Source organism: Halyomorpha halys, unplaced genomic scaffold (assembly GCF_000696795.3).
Source record: "Halyomorpha halys isolate HHAL.00 unplaced genomic scaffold, Hhal_1.1 Scaffold230.1, whole genome shotgun sequence".
NCBI lineage: Eukaryota > Metazoa > Arthropoda > Insecta > Hemiptera > Pentatomidae > Halyomorpha > Halyomorpha halys.
In genome coordinates, this window is record NW_027114585.1 from 827,147 (window position 1) to 847,939 (window position 20,793).

The 20,793-nt window shown below is 28.3% G+C and overlaps 1 protein-coding gene across 1 annotated transcript in view; it reads left to right on the forward strand.

The window, feature by feature from the left end:
* The window catches only part of LOC106679896 (RYamide receptor), a 126,162-nt gene that overhangs the window by 34,751 nt on the left and 70,618 nt on the right, over positions 1-20,793 (forward strand). Inside the window, exons 3-5 of the mRNA XM_014419287.3 lie at positions 9,005-9,094; positions 9,175-9,288; positions 16,237-16,383. Coding sequence (XP_014274773.1) covers positions 9,005-9,094; positions 9,175-9,288; positions 16,237-16,383 — 351 coding nt within the window. The remainder of the gene's footprint in view (positions 1-9,004; positions 9,095-9,174; positions 9,289-16,236; positions 16,384-20,793) is intronic.

The window sequence follows — 20,793 nt, forward strand, 5'->3', positions numbered from 1 at the left end:
TTAAAATTTGTACTAACCACTTTTCTTTCTATCATTTACATTTGCAAACTTTAAACAGAACCTACTTTCAACAGGTTAGGACTCTGTTATCAGCTTATCTTATAACATAATTTTTCTAAAAACATTAATTTACATTTTCAATATAATTTAATTAACATTTATTACTAATTCTGCTTACAACACAAACATTTTTTAATATATTTAAATTCTATAATTAATTTATTCCTATTTTATGTGTATTTCTCTCACATATACATTTACCCCCCTTTTTTTTATTTATTTTTTAACACATTTACTTCTCTATTCACACTTTTATTATTGCATATTTATTCCATTTATATACTTGTACTATTTAAGGATTTTTAAGAATTTTAAAAGAAAAAAAGACAACAAAGTAAAGGTAGGACCAAAGAAATCAGTATGTAAGTGAAGGAAATAATGAAATTGTTATAAAAATAATTAAAAGGAGCTATTTGTAGGAATCCTTGAAAATGACCTAAGTGGTCGAAACGTTGGAAGGTTTTTAAAAATAATAAAGTTGAGAAAAAGGATCAAATATTGTTTTTTAATAAACCAAACCACTCTCAAACAAGAATATATTAATAAAAATTAATCTAATTATGCAAATATTATTGACAAACGAAAATTCTAAAGTAACATCGATTACGTTTTTAATCTAAATAATTTTAATTAATAGTGTGAGATTAAAATCAATTGATAATATTGGTGGGGCAAAATATTAGGCAGAGTAATTTGATCTAGAGGGCCGTGGAATAACCGTTACAAGACCTATGATTACATCTTTAAATTACATGCATTTTTTTAATTTTGGTAATATTGATTTTATTATTTCATTTTTTTAATAATTATCTACTGTTTTTATTATTTTAGATTTTTCGAAATAAAAATTATGTATGAATTATAATGAAAATTGTTTTGATAGGTATTATATTATTTATTTTTAGAGTTATAGTAATTCTGGTGCTGTCTACTTCTGTTTTGTTTTTTAAATTTGGATTAGTTTGCCCGAAAAATACATCGTATTATTCCACCACGGCCATATTGAAACCCTTCAATAACCTACTCTACTTAGGAAGTCGACTTTATGAGTCGATATTTCAGTAAGCTATTGTTATTGAGGATAGTATAAAAGTCGAAACGTTGAACATTTTGTTTATATATTAAATTTGGTGAAATAATTTTAAATTTAACAAATGCATTTTTTATTATTATTAACTTATATAAATTATGAGTGGTGAGAAGATCGTTAACCGTAGATAACATATACAAGGAAAAGATGGTTGGGGTGAGGTCAATAAAAACACAAATAAGTTGAGAAAACGTATTTAATAGTGCCAGTGTTTCAGCCAGAGTTTCTAGCCTTTATCAGGGCTAAGAGCAAAGAGCAAGATAACAACCAATTATAAAAAAATAAAATAAAAAGAGAAAATATAAATAGAATAATACAAATAAACAATTATACAGAATGAAAATTAGTAAAAATAAAGTGATGAAGAAAGTGGAAAAGAAAACATTTAATTAAATATGTAAGTAGAATAACATAATGAAGGAAATAAAAATGAATTATATTTATGAGGAGAAGATGGTTGGGGGTACGGTCAATGATAAACACAAATAAGTTGGATTAACCTATTTTTAATGTGCCCTAGTTTGGCCGTCATTAGCGCAGTATCCATTAGGCGTTTGATTTTCCAGCTAACAGGTTCGTTTTTATTCTTCTTTTTTTGTTTTCTTTCCCCTTTCTTTATTTTACTCTTACCCCTTATTTTCTCCACTTTTATCCATTTTCCATACCCGCATTTTTAATAATTTTTGTTCACTATATTATTATTGGTGTTTTCAGAATTTTTTATTTCTATTCATTTCTTGGTATACTTTACTTATATTTTGCCTTTTTATCATCTATTATTGTTACATATATTTTCTTCCTCTCAATTTTCATTTTCTTTTCATATTTCAATTTTTAAATTAATAATAACTAATATGTTCATACTTCTTTGCATTATATAACTTCATTTTTATTTTATTTTCTTAATTATGTTATTTTACCCACTTTTTCAATTACCTATGTATACATTTTATTTCCCGCTTCTCTCATCACTTCATTTTATTAATTCTATTTTGTAAAATTATTATTCTGTTTATACTTTCTTTTTTCTTTTTCTATATTTCCTGTGGTTGTTATCTTGTTCTGTTTTTAGCCCTAAAGAAGGCTAGAAACTCTAGCCGAAACGTTATAGGCACATTAAAAATAGGTTAATCCAACTTATTTGTGTTTATCATTGACCACACCCCCAACCATCTTCTCCTCGTTCATCATCCACGGTCAACTATCCCTCATAATTATGAATTATATTTATCTTTATCAATTTTATATATATATTTATTTCCTTGATTATTCTATTCTACTTACATTTTTAATTAAATGTTTTATTTTCCACTTTCTTCATCACTTTATTTTTACTAATTTTCATTCTGTATAATTGTTTACTTGTATTATTCTATTTATATTTTCTCTTTTTATTTTTTTTTGTTATAATTGGTTGTTATTATTTTTATATGTAATATTATTGTTATTTTTTTTATTAAACGTTTTCATTGTTTACTTGTATCATTCTGTTTATATTTTTTCTTTTTATTTTTTTGTATTCATTGCTTGTTATATTGCTCTTTGTTGTTAGTCCTGACGAAGGCTAGAAACGTGAATGAAACGTTGGCACTATTAAATAAGTTCTCGCAACTTATTTGTGTTTTTTACTTTTTTAATGACCGCACTCCCAACCATCTTCTCCTATATATAAATTATTATTAACTAAATCCATCCCAACCAACTTGAATCTGATTGATGGTTAAGGTGTCTGTAGACTGAGTGTTTTTCGCGGAATAGGTCTAAACTGTTTCAAATACTCGATCCGTTCATTTAAGCTAAATTTAAAGTTAAAGGAGAAGTAGAACCACATTTCTCCTTTTAGTGTGATTGTTTCTGAGAAGCCTTTCCCCTAAGAATTCGGTCAACAGTATTTAAGTACAGCTTCATTAATTTTGCTGATAATTAACTAAACTAAAATTAATTATTCCAGAGACTTTGGGAACCTAGAATATCCCGTAATCACTTCAATTAAACTTTAAATCAAAGCGTTATAATTTTGATAATTAAGATATGTTTCTTTGAAGTCATTAAAAATTACTAGTTTAGGCCGCAATCATTGCACGAGTAATTTAATTATATCTTCAATTACATGTTCTTCACAATAATAACACTAAGATAACCGTTAAATGGTACAAAATTCAAACATTAGTGGTTTTGAAAAACAATTACAATTAATTTTTGGTGCTATGTAATTGAAATTACAATTACAATCGATAAATAAGGGTATGATCATAATATCGATTTTATATATTTATATTAGCATCTCCGAAAACATATAAATCAACCATAATATGTTAATAAATCTATACGCCCAGCGCACAATCTTAAACTGGGTATCATTTTCATATTTTGGTGCCTTAGTGAAACAGATTTTTTCTGTTTTGGGTAAAGTATTTGTAATCACAATTAAAATTACTTGTAAAAAAAAAATAACAAGCACCAAAAAACGTAATTAGTAATTGTAATTACTTTGGTACAGCTTGTAATTGTACCACATTTTCAAATTACATTAATTGGAAAATAAATTGTAATTACTTTTTTCCCAAATCTCATATACTGGAAAGAATAATAATCTTTTATTTTAACGAATTTTTATTTAAAGCTCACACTTCAATTTTTTTTTTTACTACCCTATAGAACGCTTTACCGTTCCTTAAAACTATTCATAACTTAAAGTGATTGTTCCATTTTTATTTTTGATAAAGTAATAGAAAATAAAACTATTAAATAATACATTTCTTTGGTGTTATTTGAGATAGTTTTCGCTCCAAAAACAAAGAGTAAATGAAATTGAGTTGTTTAACTTGAGAATATTTTCGACTAAAAGAATTTGTCTCGAAATTTTATGATTTTTTTTTTAAATTTATTTTTATTTTATGTTACTTTATTCTGGAATCCACACTTTTTCATCATAGTCAGGACTGAGACATGGCTGGTTAGCGGAAGAGGTGATTAATCCGTAGTATATAAAAGAAAAAACTCCAATCTGAACTAAATTCGTATATTACTTAAAATTAAATAACAATAAAAACTTAATATAAAGAGTGTTTTAGGGTTGTGACCTAACTAAAACTATGAATTAAGGATCACAAAACAAAAAAAATCTAACCTATGAAGGTAATAAGGTGTATTAGCACTTTGTTTAAGCAATAATCACGTTTAAAGATTTTTAATGTTAAGAGTTACTCAGGTTATAATGGGTAAATTAATATCTGTTCGAACTATGTTACTAATGAAATTTGAACATTAATATTCATTATAAATATTGTTTAAAGTAATTACTTGGAGCAATACATAGGCTCGGCATTTTTCTTTCACTGCAGTGGCCGAACAACACGATATTTATTATTGTTTCCCAAGTTTTAATTATCCTTCTTTTTAAAGGATGAAGCTCATTAATCTGGCTTGTATAAAATTTTTATTTAATGTTATCCCAAACAAAAAAGTGGTTTTAGATATGAAGAGCGTGACAATATCTCATATTAGGAAGGATATCATATTGGCTGTTATGGAAGAAAAATACGAAGCCTGTCTAAATCTTAATGCTTAAGGTAATCACTCTTATTTAATTAATAAAGGAGTAGGAACGCATTAATTTATTTATTACAAAGTAAATAATTAATAAAAATGAAAATCTTTAGACATAAATGTCTCAAAAACAATGCGTTAAGAGATATACCTCCAGAGAGAATTTTTTTCTTGTTTTTAAATCCTTTTTTTTTTAATTCAAATTTTTTTAAATTTATTGATAAATATTACAATGTCGTTGGGGAATAGATAATAGTTATAACTGATCATATTGATAATAAAATAAAATAATATAAGAATAAAAATAAATGAAAAAAAAGTATATAAAAACAAATAAAATATTTTTCTAAATATATAAAATCAGAAGGATAAAGAAAATAATTTACATGAAAAAATAAATATATAAAATAATTCGAGTTGCATTTATAAAAATATTTACACTATCGAACTGAAGATCCTTGAGCCCACTCTATCCCCCACGTATGAAAGGTAGAGCAAAGTTCTTTGAGATCCCAGCGCATCCCTCTCACCACGTCATTGGTAATGAGCCAGTGGAGGCTGAGCAAGTGCGCTGAAGCTGCAAAAACTCAACTTGAGTGTGGCATTTGACCATTGCCAGAGCTCCAATTGTCCATTTTTATTTTACAATAAGTCTCTTGGTCACTGCCGTTTCAACCTTCGAGATGGATAGTAGCGATGGATGGAACTGGATAAGGAATGAATCAAAGGATTAGGGTGATTAAAAAGATTTTTATGGAATTTTGAGAACTTGGTTGGTATGAGGTCAAGGACAAAACAGATATGAATGTCATAGTGTTCTGTTGGAAACGTAATAGGTGCATTGACTATAGTTCTAAGGATTTTGGATTAAAAGGACTGGATTTTTGATGTTCGGTGGTTTAGCTGTTTCCCAAAGTTCAAGTCCAGAAAGGTTTGAGTATAGTCTTATAAATTAAAAGTTTGTTTTCTAGTGAGAGATGAGAGGTTCTGCTGAGCAGTCGGTATAGTTGGCTGACTCGTCTGTTGAGTACTTGTCTTTTAAGTCTAGTATGTTGTTTCCAGGTGAGTCTTTTGGTTTTTAGATCCCTAATTCACATTTTAAGTTAGGGCACTTAACCTTGAAATACCATGTGTAAGTTATATATATATATATATATATATACATACATATATATTAACCCTTTTAAAAAAGGGGATAGAGAGATGCCTATACGAAGTTAACTGGCCAAATTTAACGGTTTTACTAGTGTTTGGAAAAAGGGTCATAAAAACAATATTTACATAACTTAAAAAGCAGTGTATTAAGGACGAAATATACAATAAAAAAACGACACTAATTTTTCTATCATCTATCACTATAAACTCCCTACCCACCCAAACCCACTAGTTTCTAACCTTGCTTCCTCTTCCAACCCTCCGAGGCTCCTGAAAAGAAGATGGCCACAAAAGACCTGCTAATGTAAAACGTCATTACAATGCTACTAATGGGTAGTTTCTCTACACGCCTATAACACTCCAATTCAACTGAGATCAGATTTACTAAATGTATTATAATGTACAGTTGTAAATAGCAATAAATAAATATTTAAAATAATTTCTAGAATCATTAAAAATTATATAAATAACAAAGGTGTAAATGATCATAAAGAAAATAAAAATTGATTTATCTCTTAGAAAGCGTACGAATGATGACATATGAAAAGTCATCTTTTCATCATAACTTTATATAGACCATTTTTTACAAACTATGTACTTTGTATTTTCAACATATTTTGTAACAAAAATAAAGAATTACTTTATGGAATAAGGTATATGGTAAGCGCCGGACGGATTATTTCTTATGAAACAACTTTTTTTTAATTCCCTTGTCATGAAATTAGACCGTATATAAATTATTATAAATTTATTTTGAGATAGAGTTCTCTCGCAATATGCATAGTAAAGCACTACAAAGTAAGGGCCGATATATCGGCAAATACAAATCACTTCGACTCCAGGCCCTAAATTATAATTAGGGTTAAATATAATGATGATAAATTCATTAGACTAATAAATTCATGATTTAATATAAAATTTTCTTTAGATAAATGATTTAATTTATGTCTAGAAATGATTTTTTTATTTTTTATGGTGATTACAAAAGCAGTTAGTTTGTTTTATTTTACCAAATAAGTGTTTCTTAGTATTTTTTTTTACTTGCTATCAAGCGGGGATTAAATGTATTTAAAAACTAATACACTGGAAGCACCTTATATTGTGAAAAATTGTAAGATCTTTGATTTTTGTTTTAGTCTTTTCTGGTAAAGAAGAGTCTTGTTCTTTCGCGATCACAGTTGCCAAGATTATTGTCAAGATTGAGACTAATAGAGACCTCTAGTATCGCGCCAATCTTCCGAAGATGGATGAAATCGGAGAAGATAGGAGACAGGATCGATGTTAGACCGCGATAGAGCCTTTGATGCGGTTGTCAATTTGATCAACTGACATCTAAGCCTATGTCATTATTGTAACAACCTTGTCAATTCCGACCCACAGAGGACCCAAAGCATAATTTTTAGATTAAATTTTTTTTAAATAATTTATTTATTGTTATTTACAACTGTATTAAAATATATACAACAAGTAAATTTGCTGTAGGTGGCATAGTGACATGATACAAACCTGTGAAGAATCTACCCATTGATAGAACTACAATAACATTTCTAGAGGAAAAGATCTCGAGGCCATCTTCTTTTTAGACACTTAGGAGGATTATTAGGTAATAAAGGAGAAGCCAGGTTAGAAACAAGTGGATTTGGGAGGTTGGGAAGTTTATCATGGAAGGAACGGTATCTGGTTCTGGCCAAATCGACAACATATGGAACATTGAGGTCCTGATGGATGACTTGATTTGTGACAAAGTAAGGAGCATTAAGGATTTTGGACTGATGGACTCGGAATCGATGAGCAGTTTCTTGTCTGTTTAGTCTTGTAGATTAAATTTTTAAAATTCAAAATAAGGGGAGTTAGTAGCAATTGATAATTTACTTCTATATTATAGTCCATGCTTAATCTAATCAAAGGAGAGTTAACTAAAAACTAAGGAATAATCTTAAAAAAACTGAAAAATTGAAATTCTAGAAATAAAATAATACATTAAAATTGTATTAATAATTATCATGCGTTCCCTTTTACTGCTTAAGGCAGAAAATATTAGTTCCAAAATAATATTAATTAAAATAGAACAGCAATTTCCTGAGTCAATCAGGAAAATTTTTGAACTGTAATAGAAGAATATGAAATATCCGAAGTTCACTCAATCAGGCCGGCTTTTTTCTCCTATTACCATATAACAATTTTCATCCAAAAATTAACAAGCGTCCCGCCCCTTTTCGTTTCATCGTCACGAAATCAATTAAACCTCTTATAATTTTTTTTTTAGTTGTTGAACGCCAGTAAAGAATTTTCATTTCGATAAATAATGATATTTATATAATTATATTTTACAACTTTAATTTTTTAACTAAAGCCCAAAAAAAATGATCACTGGATAATTTTTTAGGTTTAGATTATAGTTTTCTGAACGCAGTACTAAAGAATAAAAAAATATTCCTAATTCCAATGGTTAGAAATAATAATAAAAATATTTTTCGTTCCCTACATTGTTTTATGTAAATTAAACTCATGTGGAAATGAACAATTTTTTTTAGTTTTTCTGTTGCTATAAAAATTTAAATTTTGGGATTTCCGGAATAGCAAATACAACTTGTTCTTATAAGAAATACAAGGGAAAGGTCGGGTGATTCCATTTTTTTCTGTTCGAATCTGATGACTCCATTTTTTGAGTATTCTTTTTTAATTATTCATAAAATTCTTTAATATTTTGTATTCTTATATTGCATATTATTGTTAAAAATGAGATCTGTTTATTTTGTTTTCAATAACCAAGAGTAAAAATCCTTTATACCAAGAATTTTTTTAAATTCATTATTAAGGCCATGTTATACTATTTCATTGAGCATAAGCCTAGCTGATATCAAAGAACATTTAATTATACATTGATAAGCAGAGTTTAATTAAAATCGTTTGAATCGCTTGGCTATTTAAAGAACTTTGTAATCGTTAGCAGACATATTGCGGTATCCTCCCTGTTATATGTTTAATAATGTTATTAATTTTCAAAAGGTAAAAACCATCAACCACACAAAGGGATCATCCATAATTGGAATTAATTACAAACAGGTCATAACAGGCTAATTACAAGTTAATTAGATGTAAGAATCCTTTGGTTTAAGGCTTCAAATCTTGTTTTCTTTTGGTTGGCAGATCTTCGAGTGAGTTGAAGTCTTTTCTCATCAATTTGGCTGTGTCTGACGTAGCTATGGCAGTATTTTCTATCCCTTTCACCTATACAATGTGAGTTATAATCGAAAAGGTCAATTAATTAATTAATTACATTTTGAATAATTAATCTTACAACATTTTTTTTTTTTCAGGTTCCTCTTAGGCAGGTGGATATTCGAACCATGGTTCTGCCCCGTGGTTATGACCATGCAACACACATCTGTACTAGTGTCAGTATATACTCTGACTGCTATTGGAATTGACAGGTTCGATTAATTTTTTTTTCCAATAATTAACCCTAAAAATAAAGAGATATCTCTATAAAGGTTATGACTGACATATATTTTTTTTCCGAAGTAAGAAAACTAATCTTACCTCTGATGAAATTAACATATTTTATATTTTGGTTTATAAGAACCTACCTTATATTATTAAGTATTAAGGACTGATTCGTTATTGTATAATAAGTCATTTCACCTCAATTTACGATTACCTTAATGATAACTATGCATAATTACTAGTCAAAATTAATAAGTCTGCAGAGTATCGTCAGAGAAATAAATAATTATATTTATATATTATAAATTTACTACTCCAATTTACTAAAATATGAGCCCTAACAGTTTGCCTGGTTAATTTTAGTGCTAACATACATCTGTACGTCTTATTTTTCCAGAAATATAGATTTCCCACAATAATTTCACCTATAACTGATTTTTTATTACATGTTTCTTGAAATGTTACTTTTTTAAAAAACTTTATATCGGCAACTATTGAGCGTAAACAGTTCTACTAGGGCTCATATTTTAGCAAATTTACTCAACTTTAAATAAATTTATGTTAGATTTTCTAGTGATGTAAGTAGTTTCAAAGATATAGAGAATGAAAAATTAATTTTTTGTAATATTTTGAAACAGCCATTTAGTATGCTGAATTTAGAACACAATTTACTTGTAATTAAATGAAGTAATAAAAAATTGGGGGGAGGACAACTGACTTATTTTCTCCCAGACTCTTGAACTATTACTAATTAATTACCAGTCAGATTAGTTCAGAACCTTTATCCACAGAAGAATAATTTAAAAAAAATGTATAGCCTTTTAAAAAGAAATTTTTCCAATATTTTATTTTGCTTATTAAAATGGAAAGTATAACATTCGGTTAAACTGACCTTTAGAAATCATCTCGATCCTGGTAGGTTAGAATTTTTTTATTGATGAATTTTCCGATATTTGCTCGAGGTAAATGTTTGGACCGGTTGATGGTCCTGTCAAAACTTGTATTGATTGTCCTCATAATGTTGCCCCGCCGTTGTTAATAAGACCATTAGTAATTTATAGTCAAGAATAATATATTAATGAAAATAAAGATAATTTAAAAATTAATAAAACATTTTATTATGATTTTTTTAAACAATATTTTGGGAACGAATCTGTGTTTACACAACAAAATTCTGGAAGTTTCTTTTTCTTTAAAAAAGATTTTTTTCCCATTCCGGAACCTTCTTCAGTGTTATTAAAATATGCTATTTTTTTTTTAAAATTTTAAAACACCGTAACTTATTTAGGACCTATGTCAAAAGGTTGACATGGGGTCCACACATCAAGACAAAACATAAAACGCTAAATTTCTGACTGAGACAATATTATTCTATACTACAGAGACGTTCTAAATTATCCCTAAGACAGAAAATTAATTTATACAATTACTTACTAAAACCCATATGGGTTTTCACCTGCCAAATGTATGGACACAGATCTGCTAAGAAGACACAGATTCAGAAAATACAAACTTTTCAATCACAATTTTTAAGACTGGACGAACTCACCACTATACGTTTCAAACGATACCATTCACCCCGACTGTAACGGACCACATTTATAAGATTACAAACGGTTTCACAGCACACTACATGAACATTTCAACAAATTTTTACGACAGATGGCAACACATGACATCCCTGACGTAACTCGGCGTAGGCTGAAGAGGAGTTGGATGAGGGAGCTCCCAGTGTAATCTAATAGTAAACTTGAACGTCAAGAGTATGCACTGGGACCTGTTTTCCTCATGCCATGCCTGGATAGTACAGCTCATTTGCTGGTTGTAAAGTACATTTATTTACAGGTTAAAATAAAAAAAATTAAAAGAATAAAAAAAAAATAATAAAAAAATTGGTTTATGTGACAGCAACAACGAAACAATTTAACATATAAGTCAATTCTATAGAATTTTACGCTGGCAAACCTTTTCTCATTAATTAAAAATTTTAAAGAGATGTAAAAATGATTTATAAAATTTTGCCATTATTCAGGCAAAGGATGTTTTGAATATTCTATTTTTTTTTTTAATATCAGGTTATGCCATATTTAAAAATAGAATAATTAATATTTTAATTGAATTGTTTTCTTATTTCAACTAAAATTAATTACTTCAATTGAAAATATTTCGGTGATCTGATAGTTATTTGAAAAATTCTGTCTTAATTCTCTTTAATTTTCCCTGTAGGATCTGAAAATAGTAAAAATTCTAAGGATTTTTGTAGTATTAACTATTATTAATAAAATCTTTAAAAAATAGAGGATGGAAACATACTTCATTTATTAGGCAGGTGTTTTAAAGTTTAACTAAAAAAAAAAAAAAAAATCAAGGGAATTTATATTGACAGAAACGTATAATCTATATTTTAAATGTTAAATATTGAAATAAAATATTTTCGTAAATGAAATGTGCCTTGAATAATATTTTTTTTTAGATAAGAGTGCAATTATAATAGCTAAATACGATTATAGATTGATATTCCACAGGAAAGTTGGCAGACATATTTAACTATACCATTATTGTTTATTTATAAAATTTATTATTAAATATGTAACGATGAAATAATGTCTGAGCAAATATCTTTAAAGGCTTCAACAGAGAAAACAGTAAATGTAATTTAAATTTTACTTAATTTCCTTATAATCCGCTCCAACCTCACTGATAGAACCTTTAAAGTAAATCATAACCTAGCCTACTCATCTCTCTTTTCTCTGTCCGCCGGTGTTCCTCAAGGTAGTATCTTAGGTCCCATTCTTTATACGGTTTATACAGCTGACATCCCAACCCACCCTAACACAGTGCTAACAATTCTGTAAACAACGACCCAACTAATGCATCACAAACACTACAGGCACACATAACATCTATTGAAGAATGGTGTAAAAACTGGAGAATCAAAATAAATCCTGACAAATCCCACCAGATCACCTTTACTCTCCGTCGTAAACCTCTGCCCTCCTGTCCTACAGTATCCTTTCTAAATACACCACTAATGCCTGTTGAGCAGATTCGATACTTAGGACTCCATCTTGACAAGAGACTTACTTGGAATCCACACACAAGACTGAAACGACAAGAAACTGCTCGTAGATTCCGATTGCTACAACACTTACTTGACAAACGCTCTAAACTTCCCATTCACTACAAAAAATTAGTATACACTACAATAATCAGACCAATTTGGACATATGGAATTGAGCTCTGGGGCTCCACCAAGCCATAAAATTGCTTCTGCATCCAATCCTTACAATCCAAAATACTACGTAAAATCCTTGTTGCTTCTTATTACGTTACAAATAAACTCATTCACAAAGACCTTAACATCCCATACGTTGTAGAATTGGACCAAAACAGATATGCGTCTTTTCATTCCAAACTCCTTAACCATCCTAACCCATTAATTCTTAATCTTTCATCCTTAACAATCCCTGATAATCTTCCGAGGCGTCTGAAGATGGCCACGGGACCTTCTAATTTAAATTAATGTTTGAAGTACCACCAATGGGTGGTTCCTTCCCAAGATTTCCATGTATATATGAAACATACTGCATATTTACCTACTGTATTATTTTGTACAGTTGTAAATTACATTAAATAAATAATTTAAAAAAAATTACTTATAAATTGCGGTTATAAAAAATTAATTGATGAGGATCTTTTGAAACTGGTTTTAAATTGCTTTGAAATTTAAAATGAAAATATTTAAGCAAATATTTTATAAAAACAAATTTCCTCTTAATTTCGAAATGCTCGTGCATAAAATAATTTAAAAGAGAGAATCAGTCTCTGGAATAGAATTTCGAAGAAGAAGTTTGATGGAGAATCTTTTATCATTATAACTTTAAATTGACTCAAGGCAAAAGAGAATCGTATTTCTTCAAGTCTTTAACAGTCCTCATTTCTTTTTTTGTGGTGACATTTTTCGTTAAGATGGAATTGATTAATATTTAAAAGGTAGGGCCTGCCTAGGAATTGAAACAGGCTTTATAAGCTTTCCAACTTTAATGATTACTCATTTAGGTTAATTAATTTTCCACTAATCGATAGAGGTAGTGAAGAGCTACTAATTGCTAGGAGGTAGGAATCAAACGTCTTTTCTTAATTATCTGGTACGGTTGTCATGGTGAAATAAAAACACTAGCCATATCTGTGTAGACAAGGAGTGGCACGGTAGTCATGGAGAAATAAAAACACTGGCGATATCTGCCTAGACAATGGGGCATGGTTTTGAGAAGGTTACAGTTTGTTTTTTTAACTAAAACATCATGATTACTTTCGTATATGTTTTTTATTTTTAACGTATTTTTTATGGTAAATTTCTTTATAAAAAACTTAATCGAACAATTTTCAATAAAGCAGGGTTATCACAATTATTAAAAAAAAATTTATTAAAAATACAATATTCTATAATTTTTAATAAAACATTCGGAATTAACCTTTTTTTGCAATATTCTTATCAGTATTTATTGGTTGGAAAAATTTAAATTAATAATAAAATTATAATTATTGATAAATTAAAATAAAATGGTTTGGTTAAAATTTTTCACCTATTACCGTATTTATCTAGATTTATTTTCGAAAATCACTAAAAATAGCAATAACTAGCCTACCAATCTATTCAAAAGTTGGGGTGGTAAGTAGTGGGGAGGGGGAGAGATTTTGTCATATTGGTCTGCGAACCAAGATACCAAGAGAACAGAACCCAATATATATCCATATTGAATGATTTTAGCCTAAAGTATTTGTATAAATTTCCGCCAGTACCGCGAAATTAAATCTTAAATTGTGGTTGATTTATCGTTGGCTTACTTCATAGTGGTTCTAAGTAAATTTCCAATAACTTTACAAACAATGAAATTAAAAATTCCCACTTTTAGGTAAATTAATTGAAACCTACTTTTTTTTTTTTTTTTTTTTTTTTTTTTAGAGAGAACCTTAAATAATATTTTTCTTAAAACTAGTGGAAATTTACTTAGCACCAGTTTGAAATAAGCCATCGATATGTAACCTGAAACCTCAAGCTTAGATATAGATCCCTGTCTTCTGAATACGACGTTTAGGTTTTGCTGATAACCTTAAATATGTTCAAATGATTTTAATTGTGAGAAATATAAGTAAATAATTAACATTTCCAGCTTAGTTCGATTATAATTATTAATTTATATAAATGAGTTTGGGGAGTAGGTAGCTCAGTGGTAAGGCACTGTTCTACTAACTCCAAGGAACCGAGTTCGAATCCGGTGACAGATAATTATCTTCTGTTTAACTGTCACCATGTGGGTTAGCGAGCTCTCCGAGGTCCACGCTCACTCATAAACTGGGTTCACTGAATTGGGTGAAAATGTTGCGGTCGGGCGTGATTCTGACCAAATCACCTCCTTGCACTACAGTTGGTACTTTCCTTACAAGGTACAGGTTTATTTATTTATTTTTTTTTAATAAATGAATTTTTCCAAGTAAACCACACTGGTTCCTAATCCATCCCTCTATTCTCAGTCCACTGGTGTTCCTCAAGGTAGTATCCTTGGTCCCATTCTCTACACTGTCTATACAGCTGACATTCCAACCAATCCTAACACTATCCTCACCACGTATGTCGATCACACATGCGTTCTCGCTGTTAATAATAACCCATTAATTGCATCACAAAATCTCAAATCCCTACGTTCATACGTGTTTGACAATTTACAAGCAACAGAGTCATACGTGTCAGTGCTTTTAGGAAAAGAATGTGTCAATTTATTTTTATAGAGTCACTTCTGAAGAACTATGAATGTTATAAGATCAAAGTTAAATTATATTCGTAGATTTAAATTTTTTTTCTTGCATCCTCTTCCATTCCTGACAATCCTCCGAGGCGCCTGAAAAGAAGATGGCCACGAGACCAGCTAATGTAAAATATCGTTAGAGTGCTACTAATGGGTAGTTTCTCTACACGCCTGTAACACTCCAATTTAACTTAGATTAGATTTACTAAATATATTATAATGTACAGTTGTAAATAGCAATAAATAAATATATATATAAAAAATAAAATAAATGACATTCAATTTATTATTCTTATTTGAAATATAACCTAATACAATTCATTTTATTATTTAACTTATTACTTGAGAGTTTTACTTTTCGGTAAAAACAGAATTAACTGTTTTGAAATAAAATAAAATACAGATAGTTATTGCTGATTTTTTTAAAACCAATATATGTTTAGTTCACTTATGTTTATATCCACTGTTTTTAGTATAAATTCCTATTTCGGTTATTAACAGGTTTAAAGAGTTAGGGTGAGATCGGAAGAAATTATGAGTCCATTTGTAAATGCATTCATATACGGTGTCTATATTTAATTCTTGTGTAATATGAATAGCTGTTTAGCATTATAACATTAATAATATTTGAAGTTTTTCAATGTTAGTTGAATTATTTCCGCATGGTACAGAGACATGTTATGTAAGGTCCCCAAAGACTCAATATAGTGTCAAATTATTTCTCATTCTCGTTGTACATGAGTGAGTATCTATTTTTTATATTAAATCATTTAAAAACTAGGTAACTCAATTTATGCAAAAATTATTCCAAAACAAATAAATATATTATTATTAGTATTAATATTAATGTTTTGTTTTTTTGTGTGTAGTTTGAGAATCATATCCCAGATCATTTTTTCTACGTTAAAAAAAAAATTTTTGATAAAAGAGGTCCTATAAAGGAGAATTTTAACTCTCTTGATTCTCAAATAGGAAAATGAATTACACAACTTGTAATCATAGAATTATTGTTGATGTTCTCATAATGAAAAAGTCATTTCCAATACTTTACAAAATTAGTATCTACAATAAATTTTTTTAAAAATTGTTATAAATTAGTTTTGTATATATATTTTTTTAATATTCCAGGTACAAAGCTATAACAAATCCACTCGGACGAAGAGCAACAGCATCTAGAAATGGATTAGTGATATCTATGATATGGGTGTTTTCATTCTTCGTGTCCTCTTTTCAATTTCGCATATCGTGGGCAACCAGCTTCTTCTATGATAAACAGTATGTATAATTTAATTTAATTCTAAATATTAATATTATTATGGAATATTATTAGGGAATTCGACGAAATATAAAAAAATACGGTTCGGAACAAAAGCTATAAAATATGTAGTTAATAAAAATAACAAAATCTAAGCTTAATTTTCCTGACCAACTTTCGACCAATCTACCACGCTGATTGTTTTTAAAATTATATTTGTCTGATATTGAGTTGAATTTAATTTTTATTCTATAAAAACCTTTTAGTTAAAAAGAAATACAAATATGTACATGCAATGAAAATGATATATAAAAATAAAGTAAAATTAGAACTAATTGAAGTATGAAAATTTTTAAGTTTGGTTTTCTTTCTCAGAATTGGTTATTACTATACAACAATAGCAATGAAATTACTTTAAAAAAAATTGAAAATTCAAATTTTATTGAAAGTAATTCATTAAATCTTAAAATTCATTTAATTACCAGTTAATGCAGGTGATGGTATTATAATGGGTTATTCACCAGATTTTTTAATAATTTTAAGTAAATAATATTCTGCTTCTTCAAAAAACGTTCAAAGAAGTTTATTGGAATGCAGTTCAGTTCGAAAAATAATATAAGAATACATTTAATTTACAAAAACAATAGGATTTTCATGATATGTCAAAAATACGGAAAAAAGTATGTTTTATTTAATTTCAAAAATATTTCTACAAAAATAAATGCTGCTATTTTTCTAAAAAAAAAAAAAAAAACTTGTTCATGTTCATTCGTATTCTAAAAAAGCTATATAATCTATAAAATAAAATATAATTTGTATGTATAAATATACATATATAAATACAAATGTATGATCAGTTAATCTCAGAACGGCAAAGCCTATAAATCTAAAATTTTGAATAATCGGTCCTCTTATGATGTAGGCGTGTAAATTTGTTAAAAGAAATTTGAAAATATATAGGATCTATTTTATCTAATTTTTCGTTGCTATTGAGTTTTTTTTTAATCTTTCATTTTTTTATTTTTTATTTGCACCTGTAAATGTACTTTACAACCAGCACAACACGAATTGGCACACTTTGGCCTACAGTTTTAAAATAATTAACTAAACCATTATGATTACTTTTGTATATATATTTTATTTTTTATAGTAAATAGCTTTATACAAAACTTCATTGAACTATTTTCAATATAGTAGGATTGTCAAAATTATTAAAAATAAAATTAAAACTTATTAAAAATACAATATTTCATAATTTTTAATAAAAACATTCGGAATTCACCTTTTCTGTAATATTATTATCAGTATTTATTAATTGAAAAAATTGAAATGAATAATAAAATTATAATTATTGATAAATTAAAATTAACATGCAGAAATGAAATATTTGCAAGTAGCGCCGCGGGTAAAAAAAACTGCTCAGTACAGATTACTTAGCCCCTTCATTAGTAGTCAATACAGTACCGCAATAATGGACATAATAGCGTGTCTGCCGGCATTACTATTGAAGGAGCTAAAGCTCTGTATAGTAATTCTATACGATTCAACAAACAAATGTGCAATTAAAATATTACGGGCGAGTTTATCTTAATAAATAAAAATATAAGCCCTATTGATATCATGAATTATCAAATAATTTAAACTAATATATTTTACCCTTTTTTTTATTCAAATTCTGAAATAATTAAATGGAAAGTTTCAAATTTTGAAATTATCAGAAGAGATTATGAAGAGCTACGTAAAAAATAAACTAATTCTTTCTCCTCATTTTCTTCCAAGGTTATTTTTCTAAAAAAAAAATTTCATTAGGCTTATTGTATTATAAGAGATGAGAAATGACTAATTTATTATTAATTGAAATATATAATAATTATAAACCTATAATAGTATAGAAGGCAACAAAACTTTTTTACGTATTATTTGTTAATCTAATTGATTATTGAAATGTTATTCATACGATTAATATAAAAGTTATTAAATTATATAAACAACTGAATAAATATTGGTAGATCTCATAACATTGGAGATAAAAAAGAATTTCTCATTAGGTGTAGGAGTGAAAATATTTGCTTTTCTTTTAACTTCGTTCAGATCTCTTTGCTAGTAACCCTTTATTAAAAATCACAAGAAACACGAGAATTGTTTTTCAGAGAAAATTGTTTTCAGAGAATCCGAAGGTTGTTCATCACGAGTCTGAAGTATTGTCTCATGATTAACGAAGTAAACATCTTTATATTTTATTATATTATTTGAATACATCGTTAGAAGATATTGTGATGAAATATTGTAACAATAAGAAGGTGGGTTTAATAGAAAAGATCAAGAAATTTTTCTGGATGTTTAAATTATTAATTATATTTGAATAACAAATTATATTACTCGGTAAGTACAATATTATAAAAAAAAAAAATATTTTAGTGTCTTTTTTGTGGAAAATATTAAGCTTCTACTTTTTCTGAAATATATAATTTGAATATGTGTTTATTAAAAAAAAAATATTTTGATTAAAAAAGTAATTATTGTAAATTTTCACTAAAAAAGCTATGCACGTGCGATCACCGATTTCAATGAACTTTTTTTGGTAAAATTAGGTTGGAAAATATTAGACACTAATTTTCATAATAAATGAAAACATTTTACCAAGCAATTTAGGAAAGAATATATTTTTCAGTTGAAATAATGTGGACTGACTGAACCATTATTGGTTTCTTAATTTTTTTTAAAAATGGAAATTCATATTTGAGTGTTTTTCATGGCATTAAAAACAAATTTGATTGGCTTTTTCTTAAAACAATTTTTTTTTTTTGGCCTAGATATAATTGAGAATATTTTTTTGGTTATTTTTAATCGGAAAACAAATTGGTACTTCGCGAAACGTATTATGAGTTGTTTAGAGCCGTCTAGTATAGTATAGTCGTACAAATGAGACCTATCGAAACAAATTAGAAGAGGTTGTACAAACGTTTAAGAAGGTTTCCTTTACTTAAAACTACTTTTTCTCCATTATTAAATTAATCAAAAATTAAAATCTGTACCGCTAAAACCCATGGGAGATCAGGGGTCCAGTACTTTGTAAAGAAGTACTGTTACTCAACCAACGGTCGTGCAAGGAGGTGATTTGGTCAGAATCACGCTCAAACGCCATATTTTAACCTAATTAAGGGTACCCAATTTAAGAGGCTGAGTGGACTCCAGGAGGGCTCCAGAACCCACAGAAGTTGACTCACGGCTACAGTATAACAGAAAACAATTTTCTGCCGAGCCGGATTCTAACTCGGGTCCTTGGAGCTAGTAGCCACGCGCTTTACCCCGTGGCTACCGAGCTCCCACTTTTCTCCATTATAGAAGATATTGATATGGGTTGGAAAAGTGGATATTCAGCATATCAGAAGCTATGTTAACATTGGATTCGGGTAAAATTATGAGAATTTATGATTTTTTTTGGTGTACACAAGACATTAATAAGAAAAATACTAGAAGAATCTGATCCAAAAATTTATAATCTAATTAAAAGTCTTATTTAAGGGTCTCTAAAGACGCTTAAAACAAATGTTCTTTTTTGTTTTTTCTAAAACAAAGAATTATTTCCCTTCTTTACTGGAAACATGTTTTGGTTTTTTTAAAATTTTCAATTCATTTAAATTAATTTAATGCGATCAAAAATGTTTTATTATTATTCTTCATGAAGAAACAAATGAATTGAACAAGGTGAAATGCGTAATATAAGAGAAATAAAAAAATTATATAAAATATATATTAGATCCTATGGCACATCAGTTCTTGCTTAGACAAGTGTCGAATATTTCCTGACCTAGTATCACCAAAAAATGTTTCATTGAAATCAGTAACCATAATTGCTTAGCTTGTAAGCTCCCCTTGTAAGCTATACTAACGTGTACAGACTAACCGTTTAGTATATCGTTTATTTAAAAAAAAAAATTTTTATCACGTATCGGCCACTAAGGACCACGTGAATATCAATGATTAGGCTTCTTCGGGAGTCTAGATTTTATTTCTTTCCATCGCAGTTGTATGATCCTCGACTGCCTTTCTTTGGACCACTTCGTACCCACTTTTCCTCTTCAAATATTGGTGAGATTTTTCAATGTTTTCTTATACGTATCTCTATCTAGACAGCCGGTATCTGATATTTTAAGTCTCTTTAATTCCTCTCTCATTTGCCTCGTGTATCCTCCCTGTTTTTGTAGCTAAAATATTTTTTAAAGTTCTTCTTATTCAATTTTTCCTCCTTCATCCTCTTCATGTGGCCATAGAACATCAGCCTTCTGATTCTCATCTCGGTTTCCAGGTCTGATGTTTCTGTAGATGTTGTTGTTGTTGATTGTTGCTTAAAGGCGTAAAACCCTCTGGTCATCAACGCCTATGGGATGATAAAAGTAAAAAAACAATAAAATAAAATAAATAAATAA